At 39.9% G+C, this 17,943-nt stretch overlaps 2 protein-coding genes across 4 annotated transcripts in view; one reads left to right on the top strand and one right to left on the bottom strand.

The window, feature by feature from the left end:
- ece2a (endothelin converting enzyme 2a) overlaps positions 1-6,639 on the top strand; it is a 72,194-nt gene extending 65,555 nt beyond the window's left edge. For all 3 annotated transcript variants that reach the window (XM_079347646.1, XM_079347645.1, XM_079347647.1), the window contains one exon: positions 5,897-6,639. In XM_079347646.1, coding sequence (XP_079203772.1) covers positions 5,897-6,187 — 291 coding nt within the window. In that variant the 3' untranslated portion in view covers positions 6,188-6,639. The remainder of the gene's footprint in view (positions 1-5,896) is intronic.
- Positions 6,640-13,539: 6,900 nt separating this feature from the next.
- On the bottom strand, positions 13,540-16,498 carry camk2n2a (calcium/calmodulin-dependent protein kinase II inhibitor 2a). Its single transcript, XM_079348278.1, has 2 exons — positions 15,998-16,498; positions 13,540-15,326 (listed from the first exon to the last, which is right to left on the bottom strand). The coding sequence occupies exons 1-2, from the start codon at positions 16,164-16,166 to the stop codon at positions 15,256-15,258; spliced, it is 240 nt and encodes a 79-aa protein (XP_079204404.1). The 5' UTR covers positions 16,167-16,498; the 3' UTR covers positions 13,540-15,255.
- Between the last annotated feature and the right edge of the window lie 1,445 nt (positions 16,499-17,943).

Genomic DNA, 17,943 nt, shown 5'->3' with positions numbered 1-17,943 from the left:
TGTGTGTGTGTGTGTGTGTGTGTGTGTGTGTGTGTGTGTGTGTGTGTGTGTGTGTGTGTGTGTGTGTGTGTGTGTGTGTGTGTGTGTGTGTGTGTGTGTGTGTGTGTGTGTGTGTGTGTGTGTGTGTGTGTGTGTGTGTGTGTGTGTGTGTGTGTGTGTGTGTGTGTGTGTGTGTGTGTGTGTGTGTGTGTGGAGGAATAAGCCATTAACTGTGAGTGTGTGAAGATGGTGCTAACAGAGAGGTTTCCTCTGTCCTCTTCGACAAGCCCCATGGCCCACTTAGGATTAGTTTACTGATGTCTGACGGAGAGGGGGCGGACTGAACACTGACTCAGTGTTTTGGGGATGTTGTTTCATCACTCCAGTGTTTGGGTGTCACAGCCAGCCCGCTCTCACACACCTGTTGACAGAGATAAGAGACTGCACGTGTCATTTTCTGGATTTGTTACAGCTTATTTGGAGCACGAATCTGAAACAGACCTGCCACCGTTGATCCTTTATCGTAACCGTTGTGATGCGTGGGTTGATAATTTACATAGAACCAGAGAGCCGTAGTGTTTGTGTTTATTCACACACAGCAACTATAATTATGATTCACCATACTCACTGCATCATCCTCCTGCCCAATAGGAATTTCTGTTAATGTATAAAAGCATTACTATGGCAGTAATATCCCATTCATTGTGATGTATGTTTGAGATCATGAACTTCCTGTTCAGACTGTCCTCCACCTGCCGACTTGAATAACAATGACGTCAGTCGCCCACTTGAGCAGTGACACAAGGCTCTGGCATTACACTGCACAGGTAAGGGTGCACCTATACATCTCAATGTCATGAATAATGTTTGAGAGGGTAAAGTCATGATGGTGCACCGGTTTACTTTTTCAAAAGGAGCCTCTGGAGGGCTCCACCTTGAAATGTACTTTGACTTTCCATTCTGGTCTCTGAAGCGGTTCTAAGAACAATGTCATTATGTTTTTGTTTTGTTTTTTCCCAGAAAAAGGTATATGAAATAGTTTACTTTTACCATCAGTCTTAAACCACTGACGTAAATAGGTCACTCAGTTGACGCAGAGTTGAACAGAATCAGTCTATATATCTGTTGAGCGTATCAGCATCTTTATGCGATATCTTGCCTGTATATTAAAGTCTTATTCAGTACGGATATTCTCAGCTTCATAAGCAACCATACTCCACCGGCAGAGTGGCATCGGGCAGACAGACAGATTTGTTTGACAATTTAATGTTGGCAAACCCATATTTTGGTGGCGAACGACATGCAGGAAAGAGACCACAAGTCAAAGTTGAACCCAGGCTGCCAGCTCTGAGGACTATAGCATCTTTAGGGGAACTATCCTTTAGCCCACTGACCCCCTCACTTTGGGTATTCCTGATTCTCTTTTTTGCCTTACATAGAGTCCCATTAGGAGGTCAAAATCAAGACGGGAAAAGGTTCAGCATTTGAGGGTCAGATACAAGGTAGGGTTAACCTCAGATAGATCCATGTTATTATACTCATGTTCAACAACTCGAGAGCTGTCCTTTATGTCTTTTAGCTAATGTGGCTAACATTTGTCTCTTGCCTCTTTCTAGCAATGTATAACAGGTAAAGCTCACAGTCTTTGAGAGACGGAGTGCATGAAGGTACACCAGAGGTTCTGCTGTGTCGTTAAATGTGTCTGCATAAAATGTTTTTGTTTTTTTGTTTTTTTCTCCAGGACATTCATTTTGTTCGGTAAAGGCTTATATATCTGGACCACCTCCTAAATGTGAAAAATGAAACAAATCCATGATCCTGTAAATGACTCTCAGAACATGTTTTGGTTAAGAGCTCCCTGTTGTACATCCCTCCACCCTTTTATCTCCTCTTTCTGTGCATTGAATTACTCATCTTATCCCATATTCAGAGAGCCCTCCACCCCTAGCTCTCGCTTTTGCTCCATGTCACAGAAGAGAGTGAATAATTCATGTCTGGGCTGCTTGCTGGTGGAGTTGAATCATGTGAGTGGAGCAGCATACACGTGCTCGTCTCAGAGCGACTCTTCTCTCCAAACAAGTCGAGACAGCATCGGCGGGGGCCACGGTGCTGCTTCACAGCTCCTCTTTAGAGACCACTACTTCTCCATCCTGGATACACGACAGGATCATCCCCGCTTTCTGACAGTCACACGTGAGCTCTGCCTTCAAAGGCCAGGCATGGAGCCTCCCCATGGAGAGACCATGTATGAGCTTCTCACTGTATATTTAAACACAGTGTGGGACATTCGAGTGTCATGCAGTAATTATCTCACGTTTATATCAGAAAGTCTTTCACTTAATGCGGTCCATGTGGTGTAGACTGCTCTGTTAAATTTAAACAGAAACCATAAAACAGGAGGGTTAGCTGCCAACGCTTTCAGCTGGATCTCACAGGTCTTCATCAGTACATGGAGTTTAATCAAGTGTGATACCTCACTAGTCCTTAGCTATTGGCAGGATTGTTTAACTTACATTTTAGAGATTATAAATGATGTTTCTTTTTTGACAAGTCTGAGGTAAGTCTTAACTGTTAGAGGCAAAGTTATGTAACCTTGGTCCAAAGCTGACTTGATGGTCTACTTTAGGTTTTATTTGCTCATCCTTTTACTTCACTACACTACTCCGATGTGTCCTTGAGGCAAGACACTTCACCCCATATTGCTCCCGCAGCTTCGTCGGCGGCATATGAATGTTTATGAATGGGATTAGTTACCTCTGGTCACTTTATATCGATACCTCTGCCATCAGTGTGAATGGTGAGAAGAAGTTGGCGTGACATGCGGTGTAAAAGCACTTTGATTAGTCAGAAGATGAGGACAGAGTTCGTTGACCATTTATCATTTTACTTTTCGACAGTATATTTATATATCAATCTGAAATAGTTCACTCTGATAGACAGGTTACCTTTTAGTTAAAGTACTGTAAGGTTTTGTAACCTTGCCAACAGTGTTAAGGGCGTATTTGTTTCATATTGTCAGAGTGTACTTGTACATACTAGCTTCTATTAGCTTTAAGCCATAGCTACAGTAGGAACACTGTAAGCTGTAATGTACTGTTCTTTTAAAAGCCTAAAATGTTCAGTGATTGGATGTCTTTGGTTTCTGAGCCACATGTTCTGCATGTTGTTATTATTATGATAATCCGAGGTCTCACCTTTTGTCTGTCTGCTAATGTACTTGTAAGTGCAGCATTATTGGCTGCTGACAACGATTCAAAGAACATCTTTTGTTGCCTCATTTGCGGCATACTTTCCTGCAGTCGTTTTTTAAAAAATCTGTTAGCCTTACAGAGTACTAGGTTAAAGTGAAGTCAAAGGTCATTTGTGTTCTAGCCATTTTTGCATTTAAAGTATTTAACTAACAAAATGTAGACTGTGCATAAAGCCTTGTAACTGTCTGTAACCTTTTTCAGAAGGTCAGATCTCGCCCACCTTCTGTGTTTTCTGTTTTTTTTTTTTTTCCAAAACTCCAGAAGTAAAGTGAGACAACAATAACCTCTGAACTAGAAACCTACAAGCTCAAGTGCTCTGTCTACGATTTGGGTTGTTCAGTCCGTCAGACCTGCCTGGTTCTTTCATTGTAAGGGCTTAACGATATGACAAGCATATGTGTAAAACATACATCACTACATTGTAAGGACAATGCTATGTCTTATGTCTCTACATATTGGATTTGAATTGCACCCCAGGGACAAGTAAAGTTTTAAAAATTGAATTGAATTCACCGCTAACATGTCGAAACATGCATAATCTGTCGGCAAATAACAGGGTTTGGAGTTAAAAAGCAATCTTGTTATATCTATTTGTTGTATGAGGAGTATCATCCAGCTTTTCACAGGGATTTGATTGTATGCAGGAAAACACTCCATGTACAGGACAAACAGGTGGAACACGCAGGCTGTCATGAAATCCTGTCTTCTTACGCTATTCAGACATTGATTTATCTTTAATGAATGTATATAAACAGATGTGTGCAAATGTAGCAAACAATCTGCTCCTAGATGTCCTCGCTCAGCTGCGACTCCGTTCAAGCTCCGACTCTACTCCAAGGCTGAAAGGCATAGAAAAGTAGGCCTTTAAAGGAACTGCTTTAGCCCACACCACTGGCTACACAGGAAGCCCTGGAAAAATTATCCATTGCTTCCAAAGGGCTGTATCAGAGTTCGACAATAGGTGACTGACTCAAATATTGCATTCTTTCTCAATTTATCTTTTTTCTCAAGTAACAGTATGCAACAGTGACACTGGACTAACCAATAAACTCGCTCATCCTTTCAGCTACTGTCTGTGGTTCAGCCAGGCACAAACTCTCGGGCACGATGAGCAACATTCCACCTTGATTTTATTAGATTATGCTAATGGGTGTCCCAAACAAGTTCCGTCCCAACACTGTTTTGTCATGGCAATATTGTGTCATCCTGGGTTTAACGCCAAACAGCTTCATTAAAATTGATTTAAAGATGTGCAAACAACCCAATGAGGTAGTTTTCTCTTCAGAGCAGAATAATGTAGGGGTTAGCCGGACCTTTCTTCAGCACTGACACAATGCTGAAGAAAGTAATGAGGTGTGGTTATGCATGTGAAGTGTTTTTCCTCAAGTCCAGTCCAAAGTCACCAGGTCGGGGATTTAAATCTACATCAAGTCCAAGTCTTCAGTGCACAGCGATGAAAACAAGTAGATACCTCACAGCTGGTTTATGCTCGCTAGTAGTGTTTCAATCTGCTGTATGCCTGCAAAATGTTGACCTCATTTACATGTTTGCTGCTTGAAATACTAAAAGTTTGTTGCCCATAGCTCAGTGTTCTGCAGTTTGTGTCCTTTCACTCCCACACACACTTCTGTCTCTGGAGAAACTCCAAGCCTAACTCTGTGCCTCTGCACGCCTGAGTTTGTGTCAATTTCTGTGCATGTGTGAGTGTGTGTGTATGTGTGTGTGTGTGTGTTTGTGCTCTTGTTTGCCTGAGCTCTGCAGTCCTCTAAAGCTTACTGTGTCCTGATGCACACGTGTTTCTTACTTCAAGCATCAACACACTGTAGTGTTGATGGTTCCAGAATAACAATTATTTATACGGAGGGACCCTCATGGTTTTGGTGCTGTCACGCTGTTATCCGTCCACTTGGCTGAGCAGCCAGCACTGTGGCCTGAAAGCTTGCTGCTAAGTCTTGGCTAACAGAGGCAATGCATGTGCAGAACTGGAGAAATGCCAGTTTGAGGTAAATTGATATTTGACAGTGTTCTTCTATTACATGAAGTCGCTTTGCACGATCTCTTAACAAATAATTCAGTTTTTATAGTTTTTACTGGGACTGCATCAAACCTGCTTTTCCTAAAGGAAGCATGAGTTGAAAACAAATTATTTTTGTAGATGCAGTTAAACAGTAATAAGACCAAATATGGTTGTAAACAAACCCTCAGCTATGTCTTCTAAATAAATTATACTAAATTGGGACGTTGTTTACGTACATGATCTTTTAAGTCCTCCTGCTGCTTCTCCGAAAAGACCTGCAATATCATGTTATCGAAACTGGCAACGAGGCTTGAAATAGAGTAATTCTCTTTAAAACCTGCAAGTATCTATATAAAGACAATCCATGTCCTCTGCAGTGTTTACATGATATTAATATTTGAAATGAATCATATGAGTCAGCATTTTTTACTTAATTAATGCAGACAAGTCCATCTTTTCATATTTAATGATCAAGCATAAAAAGGATCTCAGTGAAGACTGAAGACAGCATGAAGGAAACGGTAAAAAAAATGTCTGGCTGCTAAGGGAGCAGTTGAGGATGTTTGTATCAGTGGTTGGAATGATACACAGAGTTTGTTTTGGTCCTGATTTCTTATAGAGTTCTTCTTCTCTGATTTTGTTTCTACAGATCAGTCGCAGTTTGAAGCCTGGAGGACGGTTTATCTCGGTCACCTTCGCTGATCCCTTCTTTAGGAAACGCCTCTATGCTAGAACTGAGTATAACTGGTCTATTAAGAAGTACAGTTATGGAGAAGGCCTGGAGTACTTTGTGTACGTGATGACCAAAGGAGAGGAGCTCAGCCCTGAAGATGCTGCTCTAGAGAACAAGCTACTGGAGGAAATGAAATCCCAACCTACAAGGGTCGCCATAACTCAACATGAGGACGAGGAAGACTTCATGTCTAATATAGACTTGTAGATTAACTCCATTATTCGAAGGAAATGTAGAAAGACATGTCGCCAAAGATTTATAGGTAAGTTTGAACCATGATAAAGGCCGGGCAAACATCTCCATCCTCCCCAAAACAACACCAAATTCTTGAAAGACAACTAGCATTCCTCTAACTTATATTTTTTGATTTTTTTTTGGATTGGATTAAAAATAGACCTTCATGCCAGGAATAATTAAATGTTGCGCAAAGTCTTTTCTCGTAAAGTATTTCCCTGTTGGTGATTTGGTGTGCTTCACGTTTTTATTGTGTTTTTTATACTGTCAGCTTTATTTGACTGATGCAAACTTATGTTAAGAATCATCCTTGAACTTTTTTCTTTGTCTATTTTGTAATATTCTGAGGCTGCTTCTGTCAGCTTCTTTTCTCGTGCAGTTCATAATTGAATCCTTCATCTTTTATAAAGCAATTTTACATCTAAGTCTTTAACTGTTCTGTCTTTTAATCACATAGATTCAACAGTCTGATTCTGGAGTGCAGGACAAGCCTGCGAGTGTTACACATTTGCAAGACAAACTGGCATGTCTAGACACAATACATAAGAGCAGCATTAGCCTGCATGTCAAATCAGTGTTAAAACTTATTAATATGTCAGTCCCCCCTTCTTTTGGGGACTGCATGCACCGTACCTGCTTTAGATTCCTGACAAAAGCTGCTAATGCAGATTCACAGTGTTTGACACAGCTGTTGATCACAAACACTGTGTGCACACACGATCGTTCAAGTGATAGCTCACTCTGCGTGTTATTTGTTGAGGAAACATGAGATGAGTCTTAGGTCCTGTGCTCTGTGCCGCTTAAATATAGACCAGAGAGACAGCGAGGCCTGCAGACAGGCAGGAAGGCTGATGACTGGAGGGCGGGGACCACGTTGATAAAGTAGAAATCATTTATTTTTAATTCTCCACTGAGATCTAATTACCGCCTATTTTTAAGACTTGAAAAAATGTGAGCGATCTTTCAGAAAGCTCTTCTTTCTTTTTACCGCTTGTGTAACTTGATAAATCCATTGTTGACAAAAAAGTCCTGCCAAACAGAGTTCTTTTAGGTAGATTAACACATTTATATGAACGGCTATTCTGTTGCATTTTACGTGTCATAAATTTTAATAGTAAGCAGACAGAGTTTGCTCAGTTAACATAACTGACTGTTAGCTAAATTTCACCTCCCTTCTTTGGCGAAGCTCGTCAAGCTTTGTACATATTTCACTTCACCCCTCTGACTTTACTCAAATATTGGTTCTAGAATTGCTACCATTAGCTTAAACTCATCTACATCCGTATCTTTCACACAGTGGTGTTATAAAACACAGGTTATCTCACGGTAAAACCAAATAATTTCACTTGGTTACAGATCATTCAGTTGACTAATGATCGGCTCTTTAGTGGGAATACCTAGTTCAGTTATTACTGGTTAGCTAACAAAATTGGCGCCTTTTAACAGTTTAAATGCTGAATATTTGAGATTTGGGGAGGTGAAACGTCAATTGCTAGATTAAAAGAGAGCAATGAATATTCGCTCTTGGACAGAGAAGTTGGCAAAACTCTCAAATGACATGAAAAGACTTGGCTGTTTTTGATGTTCAGGATGTTGTTTTGATTAGCCGACATGACAACCGGACTATTCTGCCTGGAAAGGAAGATCATGACTACTGGAAACAGAAGGCTGCTACCAATTTCATGAACCTTGGGATGAGGTTGTGTTATGGTTTGTTCTGCTGTAGAGCTATACAAGTGCAAATATGCCATTAAAAAATCTGTTAAGCACTCAATGTAAATGGATGTAGGGTATACTTGCAGAGACATGGTATTTCCGCTTTTATTCCCTCATCATCACCCCCCACATCATGCCATTGTTTCCTCTTTTCTTCAGTGAGGCTAACTTTTCTCTAACCTCCATTTCCACCCTGTCATCATTTCAATAGATTGAAATTCGGCAGTCTTCATATTTGTGTTTTTTTGCTCTCTTAGCTGGACTGACTGATGTGCAATGGCAGACACCCCAGCAGTGAGATTTAACTTGACCGGACTTAAGTTACATAACGACAGAGCAGGGCACAGGCCTCATGAAGGAGAGATTTAGTCATCATTTTTCTCTTGAGCAAAAACCTTTTTTCGTCTTATGTGCAGTTTGCACTCACCTGACTCATCCAGGTGTCTGACTGAGGCCATGATTTAATATAGTGTGCTGTGTATTTATGTATGTCTGAGCTCACAAGAGCAACGTTTTCTCTCCTATTGCTGCTAATTATCCTCCATGCTCTGTCGCCCAAGGGCAGCGACAACACGAATGTACTGCATGCTCAATGCCTTTCTAAGTCTGTCTCAGTGTTTCTGTTTCTCTTTTACGCTCAGACTCTTCTCTCCACCAGCAGCAGCAGCAGCACCGTCCTCTGTGTCTGCATCGATCGGCCCTGAGAGCTCCGGTGTGTGGGTGTTATGTGAGGACTTGTGCAAGTCGAAAGGTCAACTGCATACCCAACTTAACAAACATCTCTGAGTTTTATTTTCCACGTTTTGTTACTTTGTATTCAAACTGAATCCTGACAGCACATCAGCATTCATTCCCTAATGCTTGTCCACTGTAGACTATGCTGCGGCACTCAAATTGTCCTCCCTGATTCTTAAATGGGAAACTCTAACTATTCAAAAAAGATCCTATGTTTTGTAGTTTTATCAAATAATAGTTAAAGTACTTTAGTGACCTTGATCATTTATTATATCCAGGATTGCAGCAACTTTACCTGAAATAAATCCAACAAAGCAAGAATCTTAAGCAGTAAGACAACAGATAGATTCATATACAGCACATTTTTTATGTGACTAACAGCACTCTATTTAAAGAGGACATGTTGTACCCCTTTCCCACCTTTTCAAACAATGCCCTTTGGTTTAAATAAAACATCTGTGCCGTGCTTTGGTAAAAATACAAAATGAATTAAGCACTCAAGGACAATTGTGACCCTTTCTCAGAACGCTCCGTGTTAGTGTGTGTCTCTTTAAATGCAACAAGCACCGCCTGAGTTGTCCCGGTAGACAGCCCTCCTTAGCTGGTGAGAATAAAAATGGTGGACCTGCACAAAAGTTTTGCTCGAGGCTGGGGGTGAAGTCAATGGATGGAGATACCAGGGGAGGGTTTTTCTTTACCAGAATCCAACTGTAACATCACAAGGGGAGCACATTTTAAACAGAGCATTTTTCTCTGTTTTGTAAGACTTATGCAGACCAAAAACAAAGGACTGGATGAGTTTATGTCACATTTTGTGGGTCGGTAGACACTCAGGTTACCCAAATAAATATTCAAAAACACTTTAATGTAGATTTTTCATAATATGTCCCCTTTAAAGGACGAGGAAATTTATTAAATTATCATTAATGATGTGATGGCTGCTGAAAACAGTGCTGGGCTTGGAAAGTGATGGAGGGAGATGCAGAGAGTAAGAAATAGAGACAAACAAAGCAACAATAACAACAGTGAATAAAATTGATAAATGGCTACAGTGCCAGTAATAATGGCAAAGTATTAGCTGGAACAACAATATATGATTATAGACTTGCCATTCTAATATTAACTTGAGCAACTATAATGACAATGGAACTGCGAGGAGCAATAATGATAATTACAGAAGTGGAAGCATAGGGAGCATCTCTAAGATTTACATTTAACATTTATAACAATGATAATAGATGTAGGCTGATAATAAAAGTTAGTAGTACTTGGAGTCAGGCAGAAGATCCACAGCAACAGGCCATCCACACAAATGATCCAGAGAAATGTCTGATTAATAACTTTAATGATACATGGATATTTACAGATTTACAGATGGAGACATGCAGTAAAATGCATCATATCTGGTGCTGAGTTGATAACTAATAAATAAATCAATCTTCTGACTTTAATTTATTCATTTTTACTGTAATCAGTAATAATTGAAATTTAGATCTAATATGTTTTAAAGCAGAGTCAACCATTAACCTACAGTCACTTTCTATAGACCAGAGAAGAGAATCACCCTCTCTTTGTGAGTGTGCACCAGTTGTAGCAAACACTAAGCGAAAGCTCTGCACTGCTTTCAGCAGCTCTGTATGTTGAGCTTTCTCCCGTGGGGCAGCATAATGGCATAATATATTGTATGTCAGGCTTATGTAACTGAAGGAATATTAATGGATGTCCACTCAGGATGGGGCAAAAGTGGAATCAGATCAAAGCTGTTTGTCCTTACTGCACATGCTCAGTTTGAACAAACAATAGTGGGTTTGTGTTCGCTGCCTTTGCTTGTGTATTTAAAAATAGCAGCAAAAGAAACAGAACGATGGCACTTAACATGTACAGTGGTGTTTGTTTCACACCTGTGTGTCTGCCATAAAGCATCGATGTGTTTCAATCGTTCTGTACAGAAACCATACCATACAATACAAGACATCCACATCCATCAACAGACTTACACATCGACCTACATGTACATACCATAATAGTGGGTCCTTAGGGAGGCTTTTCTGTCTTGATCTGAACACTCAGACCATCAGCAGGGTCAGAACAGGAGCCTCTGTGCTACATTTACAGCTCAAGCCAACAGTCACCTGACATATGACCCTTAATCAGCAGACAGGCTGGAAGCACTAACCTTCATCAAATCAATGGATTATAGAAATTCTCTAGCCTCACTGAGCCTGATGGGAATGTAGCAGTTTGACTATTAACAGTATTTCTGTTTTTATTAACACAACTTGACCTAAACTTTATATTATCAGTTTTTTCCAGAGCAACACAACAAACTAAGTATATACAATGTTATATATGTTAATACATTAGTAATATATTTGTAATTATGTGTTATTCATAGCCACAATTTCTCCCAAACTGAGCACTGTATAATGTACTTTTTTGCTGTATTCTTTTCATTTTGTAATATTTTATTAAACAAACAATGTTTTTGTAAACTATTGAACTGTATAGGTGCTGCTGCTGCTGCTGCTGCTGTCAGGTCAAGGAGAACCAGACTAGCTGATAACCGGCTTAACAATCTTTGGCTGGTTTTACTGACATCATGGGAAATCCACCAATCATGTTTTGAGCAGCAAAGAAAATACGTTTTCATCTAGAGTTTTAGAAAGTAAATACATTAAATTAATGTATCTGTTTCAGGACAGTGTGCTTTAAAGGTTGCTGTAAAAATGAATTTAAAAATAAATCAGCACCTCCACCTCTATGAATCAAATGAGATCAGTCAAGTTTGAATTCAGCAACAACAACAAAAAATGAAATATTTCAATGAAGTGATTCAAAGTGAGGGAACATACGTATTGTCAGTTATATATTGAAATGTAAAGATGTTGATCTGAGTACCTCAAACCATACATTAGTTTTAATATAAAAATAATAAGCAGTATTCTAGAGTCAGAAATGCAAAATTATTCAGACACTAATCAGTACCGTAATAAGTGTTTACGAATCTTCTGTAACACTGCAGGTAGAGCAGTTGTGCCTCTCAATCTGGTTTACTGTAAAAATCACATCCACAGTCACAAACGTGACAGGGGGAGAGAGAGGTGGAGCAGAGCTAACACGGTTCAATATTTGCCCAAATATGTCCATCCTATTCCGGCCATCTCTAGGGCTTCCCATTATTCTGAAAAGTGTAATTATCTATGAACACTTACACGCACGCACACACGCACACACGTCCCCAACAACAACAACCTGATCGATAGCACTACGTGTTCATTCAGTGCAGAGCTGATGTTATCAGAACAGTCAATAATCTGGGGGATGGGAATGTGGTCAGCTCCACTGATAACACTCTGTTGTTGTTTTTGTTGTTGTTTGAGTGCAGAGCAGATCTGTGTTCATGCCATGAAGCTTTTTATAGAACCACCTTTATACTGTGGATGTCTTTCCAAATGGTAAACAATGATGGTGGCAATCTGTTATATCTGCCGAGGGATTTCCAGGAAATGTCTTTGGTGTTATTGCAAGAAAATACATTTTTGTTAAACTGTTATCAATGTACAGATTTATGCACCTTGTGTGTAAACAGGTGATATCAGCAGACACATATTTCCTGATTTACACTTCGAGCAAACAGATCTGATAGTTGCCCTTGATTTAACAGGTCTGTTAGTGTCATACCAGTGCTAGATCCATGCAGGGTACTTAAGCCTCAGCAGGTTCTCCAACACTTAAGAAGGGCTAGTTCAGAAGACATACAAGTGGCTATGTTCATGCTAACAAATAATGTGTTCATTAAACAAAGAAAAATATATCAGATCATACAGATAATTGAGATACTGTAGGGAGTACTGTGTGTGGGCACTAGCTAACATATCTAAACGTAGAGGATAAATAGTTTAAATGCAGTTTTCAGAGTACTGAAGACACATAGCTTTAGAATAGTTTACAGCCATTTATGACTTCCATCGATAAACAGTGCCCTACATACCATTCATCCCCTTGTTGTCTTAATGTGACACGTTTTTAAATTTAAAAAAAAAGAGGCACAAATTACCCTGAGGACAATTGTTTGAACCTGATCTGAGTAAAGGGTTTCACAGCAGAACATTTAGAAGATATTACTAATACCATTTAAATGTCCTCTCTTTCTGCTTCACATACAGTATATGCACATTGTTGTGTTGGTTTAACACAAACGACCTCCAATTTAATTTGCAGTTCTAACATGACAACATACAGTATGTATACAGGCATCCACCAAAGCCACTGTATACTTTCCTCTGTTGGACAACATCATCTCATCAAACCCACATGCTGAAACTGATAAGGTTCTGAAGTTTTTCCTGATAGAATTCATTGACCAAGAAATGATGGGAAGCCCTGTAATAAACAACAGAACATGTTGATTTAAGAGGTACTGGTGAATGATGTAGGTTTTTCATGGTGCGTCACTGTTGGTGCACCATCCAGGCCTGCTGTAGTCTTAGTGTGTAAGCTGCTGTATGAGGACATTGCACATGTGGCCAGTAGTGGCTTCCTCAGGCTCTGTACTTTAATAGATTCGCTGTAGGCCATGCAGCATGGAGTTGTTTAACAGCTTAACGGATGGATCACTGTTCTTGCCCTGCTCCTTAATTAAGGATCAGAATTTACTGCTACTGAGCTCATACGAAGTCTAACGGCTACAAAGACATTTGAAGTCCTTTGTTTTCTAATGCTGTGACTCCATGTGTTTTCTTTCTTAAATGATTTTTATTTTGTAGATAACTCTGTGCTGTGGTGCTTATACTAAAATAACAAGCCCAGGCTTCTTTTAGGTTGATCTCAAATCAAGATTTCTTAAGACAAAAGCCAAAACAAAGAGCCACATCAACATTTTCTTTAACCATTTATTAATTCACCAAATACAGTGAAAATGGCATCATAATATACAATGACTCATTCTTAGAATGTCATGACATTTTTGTTGCTTTTTTGCTTCATAAAACAATGTTTCATTATTGAAAATATTAAGGTTTCATGCACAACAAACCATATCCAGTTTCTTTAAAATAATGGTACAAAATAAACAAAATTAAAAAAAACAAACAGAAAAAAACTATGATGTCCAAAATCGGTCAAATAACAAGTGTTATTTGAGGATACTCGTAAACAGTGCAATATACTCTAAAACTGCGATTTTCTAACAAATTCATCAACGAAGCTCAAGTCACAGTATACGATTTCTTAATAATAGTTTAACATTGATGTGTGCAAAAACCCCAGACACATTCAGTAAGTCTTTAAAAAACTCAACATCTGATATAGAACGAGACCAGTCCACCTAAATCTCAGATTCACATCCACGAAAGCCCAGTCTCATTCTGAATATCCGCTCTGAAGTAGAAATATTTTGTTGATGAATTGTAAGACGATAGACTAGCATATCATTTAAATAACAAATATTTAGATATAAAAATACAAATATGACTTTTGTTAAAAAGAAGCGTGCCAGGGTAAGAGTAGTGGCACCTACCTTGGCACCGGAGTGAAAGTTCATGCAAATAGATGGAGAAAAAACTCATTGAGGACAAAACACGAATAATAGCTAAATCAATAAAACCAAATTATTATTTTTTCCCATCATTTTCATGACTACTATTTCAAACATTGACTATAATCTCCACATCTCTGCTGGCCTCTGTAGATATCTGAGCATTTTGAGAAATGCAAACCAAAAAAAGAGAGTAAATGAAAGATATGTGCCTTGTAAATTAGCTACATGGAGGTACCATCCTACACCTTTGACCACTGAAGGGTAATTGCAGAAGAAGAGTGTAGCCCGTGTGATTCAGCTTTAAACTGTGGCCTAATGCTCTTTAAAGGGCCAGAAACGACAAGGGCTCTACTAAAGAAAATATTAACATTGCACCATCCCCGGATATATGTTTTTACATACAGACTGGAGAGTTTGGTTGGTCTGTTTTTCAAAAGCGTTAGCAGTAACAGGAATGCATTAAACCAGTGCTGAAAGGACAGCTCCTTTGAATGCACCGTCGTGGACTGAATCAACAAAGCAGAGCCTAGAGGAGGGGGAAGAGGAGGGGGCGTCTGAGACGTTACTCTACCTACTGTACAACTTATTGAAATAGGACTGGGTTTTTAGCTTCAGCCTCCAGTTGCAGTATTTAGTTGCTTACAGCGCGTTTGGAAAGGATAAAAGAGATGGTAGTGAAGTAATGACAAGTTCATCCATCTTTAAAGTCAGCAGAGGCTGAGATACAGAGCAGGGTCCGCCATCTCAACATCGTGCTGCGCAGCACAGGTTTAAAATCGGGATTCGTTTGGAGAATTGCCAGCAATCCCATGATAATTCTTGGTCTTTTCCAGAGTCTTTCTCTCTCTTTCTTCACAGTCTTCTTTTCTCAATTTTCTTCCTAAAGCCTTCTCCGTTTCTCCTCATTTGCCCTTTTCTTCTCGTCTTCCTTTGCGTCAAGCCATCCTCGCTTCGTGCCGTCGTTTTCTCCCTCACTCCTCGAACATGCACAGCCGGCAAGTGCTTCAAATCGGTGATCAAAATTAAAAAGTCTGCAAGGCATCGTTCATGTTTAAACGCCGGGTGAAGACTTGTCTGTCATTCCCTTCAGGACCTCGTCTATTCGGTCGTCCTCGATCACCACTGTTGTGAAGAAAGTAGGGGGAAAGAAGAATGTTTATTGGCACCAGGACAACTTAGATTTTTTACATCCTATGAAATAATCAATGCATTGTGTCTCATCACAGGTCATGATTTCTGTCCACGATGTCCAGACTAATGGCCTATAGTAGAGGAGGATATGGCGCACTACAAAAAGAAATGTAGTGCGGTATCAGGTGAATAAATAAATAAATAAATTACAGCACTGTTGCAAATCCCTGACATCGAGTACGCGCGCTTTGTGCAAAAAAACAACAACAAACAACTCATTCTCGATAATGGCCACGAGCCAGGCTTTTATCCACACAGTTAAACCCTATTATTTGATGGGGTGTGTCCGTGCATGAAGAGATAATGTGTCACTCGTGCGTAAATGTAAACAATATGGGTGTTGTCGACCACAGACTCGCGTGATCGTGATGCATTCAGTGTTTGGTGCATTTCCAAACACTTCAATAGAATATTAGAGATATTTACCTGAACTTAATAAATTACATTTTCAATATCACAGTAAACGCTGTAAAAAGAGTAACTCCACTGTAAACTCGAAATATTCCTATGCTGTCATATTCTGTCACATTAATAATTCTGATCGTGTAACAAAGTAAGTGACAGCATCCTTATAATGAGTCATCTCTTGAACATTTCTTTACCTCGCTTGGCTCTGCCGATCTGTCCAAGCTTCGGGGGTCTTTTCGCCTGCGACGCGCCGAAAAAGGCGCTTGTGTCCTGCAGTCCGCAGCTAAAGGACATCTGACTGACCTCGCTGTCCGCTCCGTAGCCGCTCATCTTCCCCTCGTTGTATGGCAGCACCTCGGACATTGTGGCACAGCAGAGTAGGGTCACCAGCGAAGGTTAAAAGGTTAAAGGATTCCTTAAACCGCGTTAAGCTTAACGCAGCCGTAGATCCGTGTTATAGGTGCAGGCTGCAGCGGTTGTCTCCTGCTTGGATCCGTTTTGAGCGTAAAACTCAATGCGGATCAGGGGGCAGAAAGTCTGAAGTCCCAATGTTGTTGTTGTTGTGGGCTCTGGTTTGTGTTGCAGCGGCAGACAGATACAGCTCGTGTGTGTATGTGTGTGAATCAGAGAGCTGTGTTCGCCTGTGTAGCTGGCTGATATCTGCTGAGGAAAGTGGGAGATCCCAGGATCATAAAGGAAACCCAGGCAGGATGGTGAAGTCATCCATCCGGGTTTGAAGCGAGAGCGCGTGTATGTATGTGAGGTGGGGGGGCTCAGAGAGGTGGAGGCGCAAGAGTGACACCAAGAGGAGAGAGATGTCATAACAGGCAACGCTGGGGGGTTTGAAGCTTGGAGACTTTTCAAAGGAAATCTGTGGGAAATGCATCGTAAGCCTATAGAAAAATGATGATGTGCACCCAGGTAAAAATGCATCTAAAATGTGCCTAATTTTAACTAAAATCGTTAATATTAAAGATCTACTTATTATGCATCTAACAAGAATTACGAACATTTTAAAAAAATTGACATTATTACAATGTAGAGTTTATGATTTGTAGGCAAATGTGTAATTTAAAATAGTAAACCATAACTACATACACAAGCATATATCACAAGACTCCGAAGTAAAATGATAAATAGCTCATTCCAGCGCCATGGACAGAGCCATTGTTATGAACTAGAATAGGCCATTCCTAAAGAAATTGCTTTGAGAGCTGGCAGAGCTGTGAGCGAAGCAGCTACCATCACAGCCATAGCCACCATGATCTCTTGTGCTGCTTTTTCAACCTCCATGCTGCATCTACCTTTTTTAAAGCCAGTAAGCACCACCTGTAGGCCATCATCTGTTAGTCGGTAGGCCCTGTTATTAAAGTATACCAGGCTATAAGTTCACTCCAAAAAAAAAAAGGGTATTACAAACAGCCAAAGGGTGAAGCATTAAAAATCATGTGCAAGTATTTCAGGCAAATTATGTGGTGGATGCTATTACAAATTACTGCAGCAAGCCCAGTGGGTTAAATGATATGTAATCTCTAACCACCACAAGAACAAGTTTACATTGTAAAGCTACAACTACCAGATGAATTACAGAGAAGACAATGAAAGTTCAACCAATGCTACAATATAAGACAATGACATCACGTAGGAGAAACATTTTAGTTTTTAGACATGAAACTTTAAACACTTTGAAATGTTTTCAAAATGTTGAAGTATGTATGAATTATAAATTAGTAAACTTCTAAAATGAACCAGGACAGGACTGTCAATGATGAATTATTAGACAAAGCAACACATCAGTCATTGTTTGGTCAGTTTACCAATTCACTTCTTACCTTGAGTCTGGGAGTAACCATCACAGCCTTTTCCAGGTAATAGCTGGGTGGCAGCAATAGGCTTTTATGTTGATTTGTTATTGGTAATATATCATCAAATGAAGAAGTTATTTTTATAGATTAGATCATGGTGTAACAGGTGTGAAGGGCAAATCGCTGATGATGGCGAGCGTGGCTGTGTGCTAAGGGGACCTGCAACAGGCCAAGCTTTATCGCCATACAGAACAACAGGCTTTCTAGGGGTGAAAGTTGCAATATTTCCCAGGCCAATGAATTTGCATTTACTTCAGAAAAACTACTATAGGCCT

Source organism: Symphodus melops, assembly GCF_947650265.1.
Source record: "Symphodus melops genome assembly, chromosome: 7".
NCBI classification, from domain to species: Eukaryota; Metazoa; Chordata; class Actinopteri; order Labriformes; family Labridae; genus Symphodus; species Symphodus melops.
This window is presented reverse-complemented; position numbering and strand designations above follow the sequence as displayed.

Excerpts from the sequence above, each read along its gene's own strand:
- camk2n2a (XM_079348278.1), bottom strand. The coding sequence starts at position 16,166 with ATGTCCGAGGTGCTGCCATACAACGAGGGGAAGATGAGCGGCTACGGA. Across the intron at positions 15,327-15,997 it reads GATCGGCAGAGCCAAGCGAG|TGGTGATCGAGGACGACCGA; the intron begins GTAAAGAAATGT and ends TCTTCACAACAG.